The following is a 15,438-nucleotide window of genomic DNA, read 5'->3' as shown; positions in this document are numbered from 1 at the left end:
GGGGTCTGCAAAGTACATTTAGTTTCGTTTGTCTGGATGTATACTGTACAAAGCAATAAAATCTTAATTCTTTTATTAATAACGTTACTGTGGTAGTAGCGGGACTTACAGTATTAAGTATTACACAGGTTCTTTTGTTTCATTTTCCAAATAAAAATTTGTGGACCTTACTGACAGTAGGATTAATCAACACTTAGCCGTGCATATGATGTATCCAGAAAAGAGCCCTGTAATGTTCTTACCATCTTCCCTATCATCATGACATACGGGCCCAGATATTTATTGACTCCAAAGATGTCCAGCAGCCTGATGTACCAGTAGATGATATTGACACAGTAGATGACTCGGCCGTAGCTCATGAAAGGAGGATCCTGCAAGCGCAGTACCAAGCCCACAGAAAAGATCAGGATCGCCATGAGATCAGTGATGTTCCAGTATTCTTGCAGCCACACCTTCACTTTCTGTAGCAGCTTCCCCGGCTCAGACATGAGGATCTGCGGAACACAAGCTCCGTTACGAATGCTGCTGTCGAGGAACCCAAAGTCCAAATCTAAGAGATGTTCCCTCGGTTAAAAATGTTTTGTGTGCGCCTCATGTAGTCTGCGGTTTTAGCAAAGCTGAGGTTAGTGCACAAATTCTAAGACAGCTGTCCTTAGATCTGAAGGATACGGATCTGAAAATCTTAAAGTGCATGAGGTTTTTGTTTCTGCAATAACCAAAAATAAAAAATACATTGTAATCGTGAAATCGGTCCTTTCTGTAACCAGTAGGGTCACTACTTTGGAAATCAAACTGAAAACCATATAATATTTCATTGAAGTAACAGCAGCATCTTACAATATGTGAAAGACCAAGTGTTAAGAGAGGGAAGTAGCCCAGCCTTGGGCTCTGTGGAGCCACTGATCTGTGGTTTCATATAGGACACTGTGTCTGAAAAATGGGCTGCTTCTTCACAGGCTTTCCAATGACCTCCCGAACAGGGTATGGCAAAGATTTGGCAAGTAATGAAGAATAAGAAAAGGTCAAAGAGTGCATTAAAATGTCTGTGTTGTAACCTGTTTGAGACATGTGTGAGAAGTTCCTTATGAGCTTACAATGATTTATCAATGGTGAGGGAAAATTGATAAAATACCTTCTTGATGGATGTACCTTTTAAGAAAGACAGGAGAACTAAATGTTATGTTATGTTACATACTGTATGTGCATTTCGATGTTACGGTGGTGCAGTGGTTAACATTGCTGCCTAGCAGCAGTGGGGCCCTGGGCTCAGTTGCTGGGGCACTGTTTGTGTGGAGTTTGTATGTTCTCCCTGTGATTACAAGGGTTTCCCCTGGGTGCTCCGGTTTCCTCCCACTAGTGCTAATTGGTTAATTGCCTCCTGTAAAAATTGGCTCCCGTGTGAGTGTGTTTGTGTCTGTGCCTTGTGATAGATGGCGTCCCGTCCAGGGTGTATCCCGCCTTGTGTCCGTTGCTTGCCTGGATAGGCTCCGGCTCCCCCAACAACGCTGTATCGGATAAAGTGGTTAGAAAACTGGATGGGTGCAAAAATATGTAAAGGAGCAGGGGTAAAATATAGCAAATCACAAAGTGTATACTCAACTGGGCCAGCAGGTGGCAGAGGTTGACTGTTCAATGTAGGAGAAATAATTACTGTACTTGGGTGAACACCTTATAAAAACTGAGCAGATATTGAATGGTTCACATCAGAGTGGAGTGAGAGAAAATTGTATCAAGTTTTAGAAATATTGTGGAAAAACGACTGACACAATCGTTATAACAAAGTATAGAGATTTAGAATAAAAGGCATCTGTAATTTGAAGGATAGGGCTTTCTTATTGCCGTGGTAGTAGAGTTGCACATCCCACTACAATCGATATTATTTTACTTTCATGTCTGCATAATATCTTGGTCTGAACCTTGGAGATACAGGGTGATTGTGGCTTTAGAACACCTACCTCTCTCATTTTCTCTATCCCATTTGTAAAAATATATGCAATTACAATCCACTCTTGAGGTGAAGGCCACAGGTCCATCTTCACTAGTACAATGTAATTGAACAGCATCAGGTAGCCAACATAAGCCATCTAAACAACATGTGAAAAACTAGGATTAGTATCCGCACAATAAAGAACAGGCCTTGACACATGAGCAGCTGGGTGAAGGCTGGAGTGCTGAAATACGTTTAAAGCTCTACCTACAGAGAATTGTTTTACTGCAACTTTACAATAGAGTTCAATAAAGGTTAACCTTTTAGTACTCCCTTGTGTCACAGATCTCCAGAGGCAATTTCTGCGTGGAATGACATCCCCTTAAACATTTTGTAATAACGCTGTAAGTATAGTCAGTAGAGGCCTGGTTCAGGGCTGAAGTTGAAGCTAATTCCACACATTTGGATGTTTTTTAAAAGTAACTCACATGTAAGTTTATTATCTTATGTCAGTTATAGTTTATTAATTTCTGCTGTAAGCACAACGATTAACATGGAATGGACAACAGATTGCACAGACCGTCAAAATTTAAGAAAAACATTAAGGCCAGCTGTTTGGTGTGTCAGCCTTGGAATTCTTTGCAGATAAATCTGGCAAAAAATGTATTTGAAAACAATGTTAATGTGTTTTCCAGAGGATGTATCTTCACACTATATGCAACATGTACATATATGCACTGTTAGAAGAATGTTTCCAAAAATATAATCCTGAAATCCAAAGCTACTGATTAACCTGATTTGAAATGTCTTAAACCACTGAATATTAAACATATTATACAAGCTAAAGGATCCTTTGAGCCTAAAATTAATTGTAGTTACAGTATATAGCACTTTTCATTACAAAGGATTTCAAATGTCCTATAGAAAGGGACCTAGTTCACTGAGTTCAAGTGGAGTACCCACCTGGCCAGTGTAGCCCTTACAGTATTTTAAATACAACCATACAATGTTAGCAAGCTGTACAAGCCCAGAAAAGAATGCACTAGCCAAGACCTGGATGTAATATCTTTGCCAAAGAACAACACAGTCTCCCCAAACTGGGACATTGGTTTTAGAAGCACTGGACCAAGAAGGAACAGTTTCACCTACTGCTCCATCAAAGCAGCAACTCGGTTTTCCGTAGTACTGACCAGATCCTGCTTGTTTAGCTTCTGAGATCAGCTTACAAGCCGATAACGCTGCTGTCAGCATTAAACAAATCTGTTTAAAATATGAGGCCAAAATCAACCAGCAGGTAGATTTAATGACGGATTAAATCAAAAACAAAATAAAAGGCAATTTTCCATATCCAAGCCACATCAGCTCAATCTGATTAACTCTTGGGCAGTTCATTGTTGAGACCACTCCCCAACGCTGCTGGCCTCCATTCAGACAACTGGGTGGACTGGAGCAACTGGAGTAAAGCTCCTTGCTCACAGTACAAGTGCAATGTCTGCCGTGGGGACTCGAACCCACAACCCACCAGTCATGAGCCCAGAAACCTGCTGCACTACACTGCCCCTGAAGTAAGATAGCACCTGGAAAAAAAAGTGTATTAATGAAACAAACAAATAAGTATTGTTGAAGTAGTAAAAGTACCATAAATTATTGAAACACTCACTGTATGGAACCAAAATTTGACAATGGGTGCATTGTAAAACTCATAGATTTTCCTCCCAAACGGTATGAACCTGTGTCTGGTTTGGACTTCCTCCACATCTTTTTTTCTGGAAGATTCCTTGTTTACTTTTCCCAGCATGGCCTGACAAATAATGGAGGAAAAAAAGTAGGAAAAAGGGAGAAAAAAAGGGTTAGATCATCTGTGTTTTCAACAACAACAAACAAGTATAGGATGGAACACTGCACTAGAAGCTCCCCCCCATCTCCACTACAAATTGTGCTCAGTCACAGGAGGAAGTTACTAATGAAATCCCCAAAGCTCCAAGCTATTTTTACGCATTCTAATTCCGAGCATTGCTTTGATGTGCAGTTTCCATTTTATTTTAGACTTAAAAGACAGCATAAAAACAAATTGTAATCTGGGATGACAGAACACAGATCATAATCCAATGAATGGAACACAAAATCCTGACAATGGAAATTACTGTGCACTCCTGGGAAATTATTTAATTGTATTGCAGCAACCTGGGTTTGCTTTCTGTGAAGCCATTCAGTTTTCCACAAATGATCTTTGTGCCACTGAAACCTGAAGGAAGCTCTGAGGTCCTGACCAGGATGAATGTATTTCTGTTTTTTTTACAGTATGTGTCGCTTAACTATAGTTAAGTCAAATTCCAAAACAGAGTTACCCATATGGAAAAGACATCATGATAGATAAAACTGGACACTTCATGCAGTGCGTTATGTGGCACATATTCTGCTGTATATACTGTACATGAATTTATTTGATGTGTGTTACTTATTATATTGTTGTCTGAACTTTGTACTTTGATCATGATGCAGTAAGTCTTAAAATAATCTTTTTCTGTAATAAGACATGTTTATTATTCTTTCTTTAATAATGCAATAAGATTATATATAACAGTTTTGATCATTTCATCATCAAGTACAGTCCATAATCCACATGCACGTACAGTACTATTCATCACTTCTATAGGAATTGTTTTGAAACTTCAACCCCCAAGATTTAAATAAAAACAATACGCAAGTTCATTCATTGTAATCCTGACCTTTTGCTCTCCACGTAAATGGAAGCTGTTATTTCATGTGTTATTCTAGTATGACCTGTTTGCGGATTCAAGTCATTTCAATAGGGAGAAACTGGGAATTTCCAAAAACGTGTAATTAGTTGACATAACAGAACCTGAAATGTGCACTAGCTCGGCAGAGATGTTACATACAGTACAATGCTACAGAAAGTTAAAGAAAGTCAAGAAAGACTAGTTTTGTGCCACTTTGCAGGTATGTTTTCTTTGCCTGTAGTGTGAGTTCAAATGAGTTGGAAAGACGGGAACTCTGCTGTGGATTTACTGTGTGTAGCTCTGGCATAGCAGCCAGGGAAGATTCAGCACAGATGCCGCCAAGTGTTAAATGAACATTTCTGAGTGTGACACGCATTACTCTGGCAAGATAGAATTTGTTCAGGCCAGCCAGTGCTGCTGTTAGCTGATATAAATTTTCCTGGGTTGCATTTCTCCACAGACCTGCTGACCACATCAAGTTGTTATTTTGAGCCTATCCTTTAGGTTCCAGTTGAGATCAAAGCTTCTTCCTTCAATGCCTTAACTGTATGCATTATTTCATGGATACTCATCCCTGCTTTTAGGTTGTGAGGCTTTTGAAAAGTGCAGATTCTTTGGAATTTTCTGGTATTCTGTTCACAACATTTGCTTTAATGAAGTCTACAAGCAAATTCAATGCTACAATTTGCCGTTTGACAAACGCGGTCAGGATAAAACCGAAAAGATTCAGATTGACCTAATTTTGAAGATTCATATATGCACTCATGAGACATATGTATGAAACAGTGAGAAAGTGCTGCAGTACAATTACTCAGAGATGTAGAAAGAATCTGTTTCTGGTCATCAAATACAGATTCACCATGTGTGGCATGGATGGAAGTATGTTTTCAGTGTAGATGTGTGCACTGGATTTTAACAGTTACAATACCTCTATATTTTTTTGAAGTAAGGGTTGCTAGAAATTGTAAAAAAAGCAGAACAGAGAGACACACAAACAGCCAAACCATTACCAAAGACAAAGACATTACATTCCAAAGACATCGTTTGCTGAAGGTAGGATATAGAAACAATCAGGAAGACACAGAAGGGCTTGCTTGGCTAAAAACTAAGAAAGCTAATGCCTGTCTATGTATCTGTTGGGAAGAACAATCCCCATGTATTTCGATAGTGGAAATCTACAGTTACATGCTAATATGTTTTTAATGCAAGAGTCTCCACATTCAGATAAAGGGTGGTATAAGTCCAATACCCAGCACTGCTAATCAACCTGAAAATCCTGCAACTGCCTTGGCATAGTAGCCCTAAAAGAGCTAAAAGTAAAGTCAGCCAACCACACATGCTATTCTCCAAAATATACCTTCAATTTAACACACTGTCAATGTTTCAGCACAAGAAGCTTCACTGGCACAAACTGATCACCTGTCCCTGTGGCACATATTGGTAAAACCAACAGCCAACTTAAACAAAGGATTTTTGTGCACTGAAGCTCCGTTGGGTGTTAGAATCTGACTTTTCCCAGGGCGGATCACTTCTGTTTAAGCAAATCACGCTGTTTCGTCTCATAGATATGTGGGCATAGTAAAGTACACATCTTGAGGAGAGGAGGTGATATTGGTACTATTCTCTTTGGGAGAGAGTCTTTCTGAATTTGCCATTTTAATACATTAGCATTATATGGACTGAACACAGAATTAGGTTTCAAACCTTTTTTATAGATGGGAGGTAACTGATGGAGAAGGAGAGTATCTCAGATCTTATGAAAACTAATTTAAAAATAAGATTCTAAATTTTGTTTGGCCACAGGGAAGCCAGAGCCTACTGCAGAAGGCAACGGGCACAAGGCAGGATACACCCTGTACGAGACACCAGCCCATCACAGGCAAGAAGCCAATCAACCTACAAGTACTCTATGTCTTTGGGCTGTAGGAGGAAACTGGAGCTGCTGGATGAAACACATGTGAACGCAGGGAGAACATTCAAACTCCACGCAGATAGCAGCCAGGGCATTGACCCCAGGGCTCCAACGCTGGGAGGACATATGAATCTTAATCGTAGTTTATGTAATCAGATGCATCTGTTTATTCAATTATAGTTAATAATAATGATAATAATTACTTACACTTATATAGCACTTTTCTGGACTCTCCACTCAAAGCACTTTACAGGTAATGGGAACTCCCCTCCACCACCACCAATGTGCAGCATCCACCTGGATGATGCGACGGCAGCCATAGTGTGCCAGAACGCTCACCACACATCAGCTATCAGTGGGGAGGAGAGCAGAGTAATGAAGCCAATTCATAGATGGGGATTATTTGGAGGCCATGATTGGTAAGGGCCAATGGGAAATTTGGCCCCTTTGGTTACACCCCTACTCTTTTCGAGAAACACCCTGGGATTTTTAATGACCACAGAGAGTCAGGACCTCGGTTTTACATCTCATCCGAAGGACAGCACCTGTTTACAGTATAGTGTCCCCGTCGCTATACTGGGGCATTAGGACCCACATAGACCGCAGGGTGAGCGCCCCCTGCTGGCCCCACTAACACCTCTTCCAGCAGCAACCTTAGTTTTTCCCAGGCTCACACCTGCTTAGCTTCAGTGGGTTGCCAGTTGTGCGTTGCAGGGTGATATGGCTGCTGGCGACAGTTCTACTGAGGCAATGTCTACTGACAGTTCTTCTCATTAGAAACAAAGGGTATTCTCCTTTCACATGGAATACAGATGGTTGAGAAATTTCTACTGTATACATAATGGATTTTCAGTAAGCCAATATGTTTGTCCCGATGAAGACTCTAGTGACAAGACATTGACGGTTTGTTAAATAAAAGATACAGTATATAATTTGGAATACAGCATATGCGTTCAGCTGACTCCTTATTGCTTTTTCTCTGCACTTCCTTAATGTCTGGGTGTGTGTTCTTTCCTCTTTTCCTTGTACCTCTGTAGAGCTACCCAGAAATACCAAAGGGGGGTGGGGTGGGGGCTGAGGTGGGTGCTCTCACCACGGCGTTGTACTGCGTCCCACAGTATGATCTTACTGTGAACTCCATGTCTTCCTCCTCTTTCTCTTTCACCGGCTTCTCTGGCTCTTCGGTCTCTTTTTCCTGCAGGTAGGCCTCTTGGTCCTGGGGCATGTAGGACATCTCGTCCTTGTTCTTAAATTCCAGACTCAGAATAGAGGGAGGCAACAGCAGTCCTAGTATGACCTGTACAGAGGCAACATCACATCACATCACAGACGTCAAAGATGTGTCCATTCACTGTCAAAAAGTACATCCCTCACTGGCCAAATAGAAATGCTGTATGTACCCTGTATGTGTTTAGTATTTTTCTTAACCATTTGCCTTAACAGATTAAGGAAATATTGTTTTTCTGTGCTTTGGCAAACAAATTGGCCACAGATTCTCATCAATGTATTCTGATGTTCCCTCCCATTTTGATTACATGCTGGTTACAATTGCCTCTCAAAAATAACTTGTCTTTCTACAGTTTTCAGATAAATGTTTAGTATAAACTGACTTTATGATTTGCTCCAAAATATGCTGCATTTAACAGATTTTAACCACATTTGACTTACAATATATTAATGACATTGAGGAATGGTGCACAACCTCATCTTTCAAGAATAGTACATCTTTCAAACTGCTGGTGTTTCTATAGAGGATGGAAAAGTGCACTCATAAAGACCAGACTGATTTTTCTTTAATTACTGCAGACACTCTACTCGTGTGTCTCCTAATTCCTACTCTCGGAAGTCATGGGAAGGGAATTGATACAATCTCATTCATACTTGCAATGGAACCTGTAGAAGTTAATCAAGCAAAAAAACGTTAAAAGCTGATTAGTCAAGACAATCATGAGTGTAAAACTGTGACAGCTACTGAGATCTAAAGAGCTGAGGGTGGTGGATTGCCTAAGTGCACAGTTTTTCTTCTGCCAAGAACTTGTCTTTGCTTTGTGGTGTATAATGAAGGTATACTTTAGTCTGGATTTTTTTCTTTATCCTTCACACAATATAGAGTACAAAATGTACTCTCTGATTCCTGCACATTTGTAGAACACTGTTAAGTAACAGGCTGGATTTTTCAAAGAACAGTAAAAGTATGTAAGACAGGACTGTTCCCCAAAGGAAGAGAATAAAAGTTTTTTTTCTATAATTCTGTACAACGTTTTTACAAGACCACACAATGAAGAAACTATCCATTGGCTTGATGATGCCAAGACACCTCCAATAATCAGGGTGGAATTTCACTTCTTTTCATAACAGATCATTTCTGAAACAGGACATGGCAATTCTTTGTCTATGTAAGACCAGTACGAACCAAATCAGTTTTCACATTCAAATTCAAATCTTCAGAATAGCTTCCTTCTTAAAAACGAACACCAGAGGGAGCATGTAAACAGAAATTTGGGAGGTGGCCACATTTCTAATCTTGCATACTGTACTTTTGCTCTCCGATATATACAGTAATTATCTTGCATTCTGCACATCTTTTCTACCTCCTCTCCCTCCACCCCATCTTCACTATTGCAGCTGTTCCCTGGTTCATTCCTCATGAGCGTCATAATCGGGCTGCCATTTCCTCAGCTGAGAGACTTGTGCCACATTGTAATATATTGTACCGTCCCTATAAATTCTGTTGTCTTGTTGCATTAATTACAATTTAACCAAACTACTGAAATACACTATGTGAGTATACATGTTGTTCTGGTTAAGACAACTGATAAATATTAATTAGTGTAGAATTCATGCTGACAGACTTAAAATGTCTCCAGTGGATCTCCACTTCATATGCGAAATTTGTCGTAAGCTCTGTACATATTTAATTGAAAGTTAGCTAGTGTAATCAAGTAATTTATCATATCAAGATGCACCTTGACCTTCCTAGGGAATAATATAAACCCCATCTAAATAGTACTCCTGTGCATAACAACAGTCTTGATCTGAAATGTATATTAACTCATGTTGACAGCGGGGATGTAAATGACATGTGAAGGTAGAAATGAAGCTATTGATTGTTGATGTCATGAAATGACTGGGAGGTGAAATAAGGATAAAACAGAAATGTAACTAGGAAGGTTTCAGCTGAGTTTTGAAAGTCATATAAACAAATAATTATGTAATATATCTGTATATCTTAACACTTTGAAAAGATAAATTAAGCCATTAAAAAATGTGAAATAATGAAAAACTAATAACAAAAATATGACACATGGTGTATTAGATTCACAGTGCAAAATATTGCATTACTCACCCCCTTGAAGAAAACAATTTAAAATTTATGATAATTCTGGAGTATAATAAGGGGAAGAGTTTTTGCTTAAATTAGAATTTTAAATTCCTGGAAGACTGTATTATTAGGTGTATCATATAGATTAGAAACTGAGCCCCCTGGATATATTGTGGAAAGATTAGAAGATAAGAAGAAAATACAAGACTAAGATATATACAAAATGTAGGAAATTAAAAAAAAAATTGACAACCTTATTTGAATTTGAGTTTATTCAGTTAATAAGGTCTGGTTGATGGGCTTGACTACTGTTTATTTGCTAGCAAGGTACATCTTCTTCAGACGAACATGTGGCAGGTTGAACCATGAAAATGTCCGGTGTTACTAGAAAGACGTTATCCTTAGCCATTGACTCTGAGTGTGTGGTGGTTAGCGTTCCTGACCTTCAGCCCAGAGTTTTTCCTCATGCGCAGCCTGCCCATCCACATGTCCGTCAGCAGCATCTGGCTACAGGTGTGTGCAATGAAGTCCCTGTGTTTGGCTGCCACAGCCAGCTGGAGGCAGGTGGCATTGCTCCAGTTCTTCAGCTCATAGGTGAGCAACTTCATGGCCATCTGCTCATCCTGCTTGTAGGATTGGTCTAATAGCTCCACTGCCAGCTGACCAAACTCCCTGCACAACATATGTCACCCATGTCAGAAGTCATTTCTCTTCAGCAATACCAATTATACACACATACAGACTTTAAGTGATGGGGGTTACATATACAGTATACTGTAAATATTTTAAATTATATGTTAATTAATTTACATTTTAGTGGTGAACTGCAACGCTATTTTTATATTTAGAAAGATTAGAAAGGATAGCTCAGCACCATATTCTGCAATTGACAACAAACTTCCGGTGAGGTGAAGTGGCCCTATTACATTGTAAACAAGCAGGCTTTTGAATACCTCTCTTTTAACTCAATAGAAATATTACTCTTGACTTTGAGATGATTTTGCCGACACATTGGAACATTACTGCGGTGAAATGCCAGTTGCACAACCTGTTTTGTACATTATATTACAGTGACTAGTGAACAGGAAGGGCCACTTCATGTCACAGTTTGTGCGAAGGCGAGAGATGTTGCGACAACATGGTGACTTACAGTACTTTCGCAAAGTTCATGACTTTGTGCTTGATCCAGAATTTTTTTAATTTTGTGATATCATTTAATTTATTTTGTTACAAAGGTTTTATAAACTGGTCTGAAAAATTGGGACTGATATCTCCCTCTAAGGTAAAATTGTAGAGCTGTTTTAACTGAACTCAACTGCATTTCAGTGAAATCCAGAAATACCATGACTGCTTAAGGATCCTGGGAGGGCACAACACTTAGAGAAAACTCAGACTATCCACTAGTTACAGGTTACAGACCGTTCATTCTTCTCACAATCAGTGTTTAACCAATGGGCACATTTTTACTAGTATCTCACATTTTTAGATTTTTTTTTTCAGTTTTTAAGATTGTTTGTGCAATGTCAGTTGTCAGACACTATAGGTTAGTAGCATTAAATCAAATTTTGATATACTGTAGTGCCTATAGCACAATGACATTGCGTCAAAAATGATTGATATTAAGCTACTGGTAGTACCATTAAGTCCACCAGGAAACCAACCTGGAATTGTGGTTTAACTCCTGTGAGATGTCATCAACCATGTCGTTTTCGGAGGCCTCGTGAGCCATGGCTTTGCAGAGCTTGCAGGCCACCAGGGCCTTGGCCATGGCCTCTTCTCCGTGCTGCCAGAAAAACAGAGCCATCTTCTGCCGCTTCATCAGCACCGCCCACACCATGAGCTCATGGAAGGGGAAGGGGAAATGATTGATTTCCGGGTCATCAAGATCGATGTCCACCTCCTCCTCCCTCTTCCTAGTGGTCTTCTGTCTTCCTCGCCTTATGGGCAAGTCATCCTGAAGGCGAAAAAACAAGACCCTCCATTTATGTCAGCTCCTCTGCGTGGTGTGTAATCCAGTTTTCCAGGCAGGTTCCCCAAAATACAAGTAAGGCTAATTTAGCACCGGACAAAAAATACACACAATTTGCTTTGCAGACAAAATTTCAGCTTTTACGTTTTATGCTTTATTTGGTGTCCCAAAATTAGTGGATCTAAATACTAGTAAATGTAAAACATTCCATATTACATTTTGATTTTCCAAAACCTGGACATCTGAATCAAAGTGAGAGAAGTCCACAAAAAACAAAAGACTTACGATATATTCTCGAAAGAGGACAATTGACCCATCAATGTGTTGTTACTCTGCTTGGATGTGTTTTTGTGGAGGGGGTTTGCTCATGTGGGCGAAAGGCACTTTATTCATGCCATGTATTCATGTCACAGTTCATTGGTTGAAGTACGGTCAGGGGTCAGTTTCCCCCTTCTTAAATACCAGATATTGATAAAGTATGAGAAACCCACCAGCTTGACTCGTGGATACAAACTAACAAACACTAGTGTACAGAAAAAACACCTTTTAATACAAAACTCATCCATTTTCTAACCACTTCTTCTAACCACTTTCTAACCAGATTTTGTCATGGTTGCAGGGGAGCGAGCTTATCTCGGCAAATAACAGGCGCAAGGCAGGGTACACCCTGGACAGGATGATAATCCATCACAGGGGTAGTTACGCAGATGCAAACACACTCACAGCTGCAATAGGGTTAATTTTTCCAAGATGTTTTTGGACTGCTGGGGGGAAGAGGAGAACATAGAAACTCCACCCAGCTCACACTTCAGGTCTGAAATTCAACTATGGGTGCCAGTACTGCAAAACAGCAATGCTAACCACTGCGCCATTGTGCCGCCCTCATACCAAATTACTATACTATTATTATTAATATCATGTAGACAAGCTGACGTTACATAATCCATCAGCTTTTTGTACTCCGTGTGGGTTTGCCATGAACTACTGCAAGAGTTTTAATTTCTAGAAGACATTTCTGAAAAAAGTGTCTGTTTAGAAAATTATTTTAGTTTGATTGTGATATTCTGAATGCAATGATTTTGTGGACGGACTGTGCTGAGGTAGAACCAAAGTATTGTATTTCTACTATAGGTCCCTTGTTTTTGTTTAAAAAGCTTTACAGCAAGCTGAAAAGTTAATAATGCTTATTATGTGTATAATAAGGATGTGACTACTCCTTCTTACATTTATTGGTGATCTTGTGCTAGTCATCATCTACATATAATATTAAAAGAATTTCAAAATTTCTCAGCAGCAGGTTGCGGTCTTGAGCAAGAATAGCACTAATCAACAAGTTGCAGACAATTAATGCAGCACATGAAACGCATAACATTTTCAAAAGATCTGTACCCCCCCTCCCCCCCCACCAAACAAGCCAAAATGGAAATTCTGCAAACAATACAGTGTCCTTTTTCAGGGGTAACATGCCCATGTCTTGTTCAATTTCTTTGCATCTCCAGGTCTGACACAGCGATAATTAAACTGCATTCCATTACTGAAAACTGTGCTGGGAATCCAGTGAATGAAATGCTGTGTGGAGGGAACTGCCACAGCTACTAATGTATTCATGAATTGAAGTTCAATTTAAATTTCAGTGTAAAAAGGCATGGATCCTCATAATATGCATGATGGTACAGCATAAACTGTTGAAAACTGAGCTATGTGGCTGCCAAAGCATTACATTGACAGACTAATGTGTAACAGAGCAGAATATACTTTACGAAGCATTATTTTCCATTGCCATTAAGTCTTCAGCTCCAGTCAACATACCTCCATTCCCAGTAACTTCAGAGCCTTTGGCTGTAAGAAATAAGAGACAGAGTTCAGACCTCAAAATTGCTGGTTTATAATGATATGAAAAACAGTGAATGCTGAGGCTACATGCAAACTTGAGTGATTCAAATTGAGAATCTCTGGTTTCAATGGTTACAAGGTACTTATAAATACTATATAAATATATATTTCATTTATTATAATTGATAAAAAGTTACCAATAACTCAATTATGACTGTCAGATGAGTCCTCATATTAATGAAAAGGAAAAAATAAGCAACAAGAAACCCCCTCATAATCACAATGTCAGCTTCAAGCCATCCAAGTCTTCTAACTTATTGAACTTACAGTATCTAGCCATTATTTGCAGAACTCCTCTTCTCAGTACATTTTTGGGAAAATCATTAAGTCAAATGGAGTTTTATTCAAATTTTTAGAGGAGGTCAAAACCCAGTCTCACCCACTTACCTGCTTATTCCCACGTATAAATATTTCTCGTTATTCACTTACTTGCTTGTGTGAGTTTTGATTTTCATTCCCTCCCTCCATCCCTTTTTCACCCGTGCAGCACCTCTCCAGCTTATCTCCCAGTAAACCAACTGGAAGGGTCGGTTCTGACAGTCCCACCTTTCCGGATGGGTTGTCGTTCTCCTCAGCTTAGTCACCCCAATAATATTCAAATATTATCACGCCTCTTTTCTGATGTAATTACAGTGTGACCGAACGACCGAATTTGTCTTCCTGGGATTCCAGGATGTCCAACAATTTGTCAGAACTCCCTCCCCCTACTATTACACTCATGGAAAAAAAAACAAGGCACTCACTCTCTTGGGGCCAAAGAGATTGTGGTAAAGAGTTCGAAATCTTTTCCTTGTGTAATTGCAGCGATATGCTCCTCCCATTAAATATTCAATGACAAGGCCGATGTCGATCAGACTGATCCTGTAGTCTGGAGGAAGGTTCCCCTAAAAAGCGACAAGCAGTTCAGTTCAAGCTGGATTCGCGAAACCACCTTCTTATCTTTAACTTGATAGAGAACGTCACAAAAAAAGAACTTTGGTAAAAAGAAATATGTTATTAGCTGATTCACCTTGAAATAGATCCAACCGAACCCTGGATATTCTTGCTTGGAAAGAACACATAGGGTAAGTAAGAAACAGTAGCACAAAAAATCAACATTTTACACAGTAGAACCCTGCAAAGATCATTCTCAGTAGAGTCACCCTCATGGAATCTGATAACAGCTCCATTGACATTTGACACTGACTGACAATAATATATTTACAGTCCACTCGTATCTTCATTTTAAGATCTGTGCAGGGTTTTAGTGTTATGTATTTGGAAAATTAAACTGAAACTTAAAAGATTTTTTTTTTCAGAAATAAGTGAAGATGACTTTGGAGCCATGACATATAAAATAATGAAACGCCTCAGAAAAGAGAAGCCAGAATACTTTAGACACTTGGGCTGGCATTTATTCCCCTACCATAGCACACCAAGGCAAAAATGGCATCAGAATTGTGAATTAACGGTGGCCTCAGCTGTAACACTTACATAGTGGAGAAGACAAAAAGGTCTTGATAGGCGCTTGACATTTTTTAAATTAATTTGAAAAGAGGCAAACCAAACCAAACTGAAGAAGACAGTATAATGAATTCACCCCAAGTCTTATAAAGATTTCAAGCTACAGGGGCTTTGTTTGATTAACAGCATGAAAGACAAGCAAGAAGCATCATTCTTACTGTTAATAAACTT

The 15,438-nt window shown here is 39.3% G+C and overlaps 1 protein-coding gene and 1 long non-coding RNA gene across 10 annotated transcripts in view; one reads left to right on the top strand and one right to left on the bottom strand.

Moving 5' to 3' along the window:
* The window catches only part of trpm3 (transient receptor potential cation channel, subfamily M, member 3), a 220,087-nt gene that overhangs the window by 5,808 nt on the left and 198,841 nt on the right, over nt 1–15,438 (bottom strand). For 3 of the 9 annotated variants that reach the window (XM_088910629.1, XM_088910631.1, XM_088910636.1), the window contains exons 13-21: nt 14,774–14,809; nt 14,508–14,648; nt 13,681–13,710; nt 11,564–11,856; nt 10,346–10,574; nt 7,710–7,877; nt 3,588–3,728; nt 1,956–2,084; nt 243–494 (exon numbers count right to left, since the gene is read on the bottom strand). In XM_088910629.1, coding sequence (XP_088766755.1) covers nt 243–494; nt 1,956–2,084; nt 3,588–3,728; nt 7,710–7,877; nt 10,346–10,574; nt 11,564–11,856; nt 13,681–13,710; nt 14,508–14,648; nt 14,774–14,809 — 1,419 coding nt within the window. Of the gene's footprint in view, nt 1–242; nt 495–1,955; nt 2,085–3,587; nt 3,729–7,673; nt 7,878–10,345; nt 10,575–11,563; nt 11,857–13,680; nt 13,711–14,507; nt 14,649–14,773; nt 14,810–15,438 lie in introns of all 9 variants that reach the window. The other 6 variants (XM_088910630.1, XM_088910633.1, XM_088910628.1 and 3 more) reach the window with 5 other exon arrangements.
* LOC148837507 (uncharacterized) overlaps nt 1–15,438 on the top strand; it is a 55,134-nt gene that overhangs the window by 25,675 nt on the left and 14,021 nt on the right. The window lies entirely within an intron of this gene.

This window comes from Atractosteus spatula, chromosome 3 (assembly GCF_055471065.1).
Source record: "Atractosteus spatula isolate fAtrSpa1 chromosome 3, fAtrSpa1.hap1, whole genome shotgun sequence".
In the NCBI taxonomy this organism is placed as follows: Eukaryota; Metazoa; Chordata; class Actinopteri; order Semionotiformes; family Lepisosteidae; genus Atractosteus; species Atractosteus spatula.
Note: the sequence above shows the minus strand (reverse complement) of the source record. Positions and strands in the feature narration are given on the sequence as shown.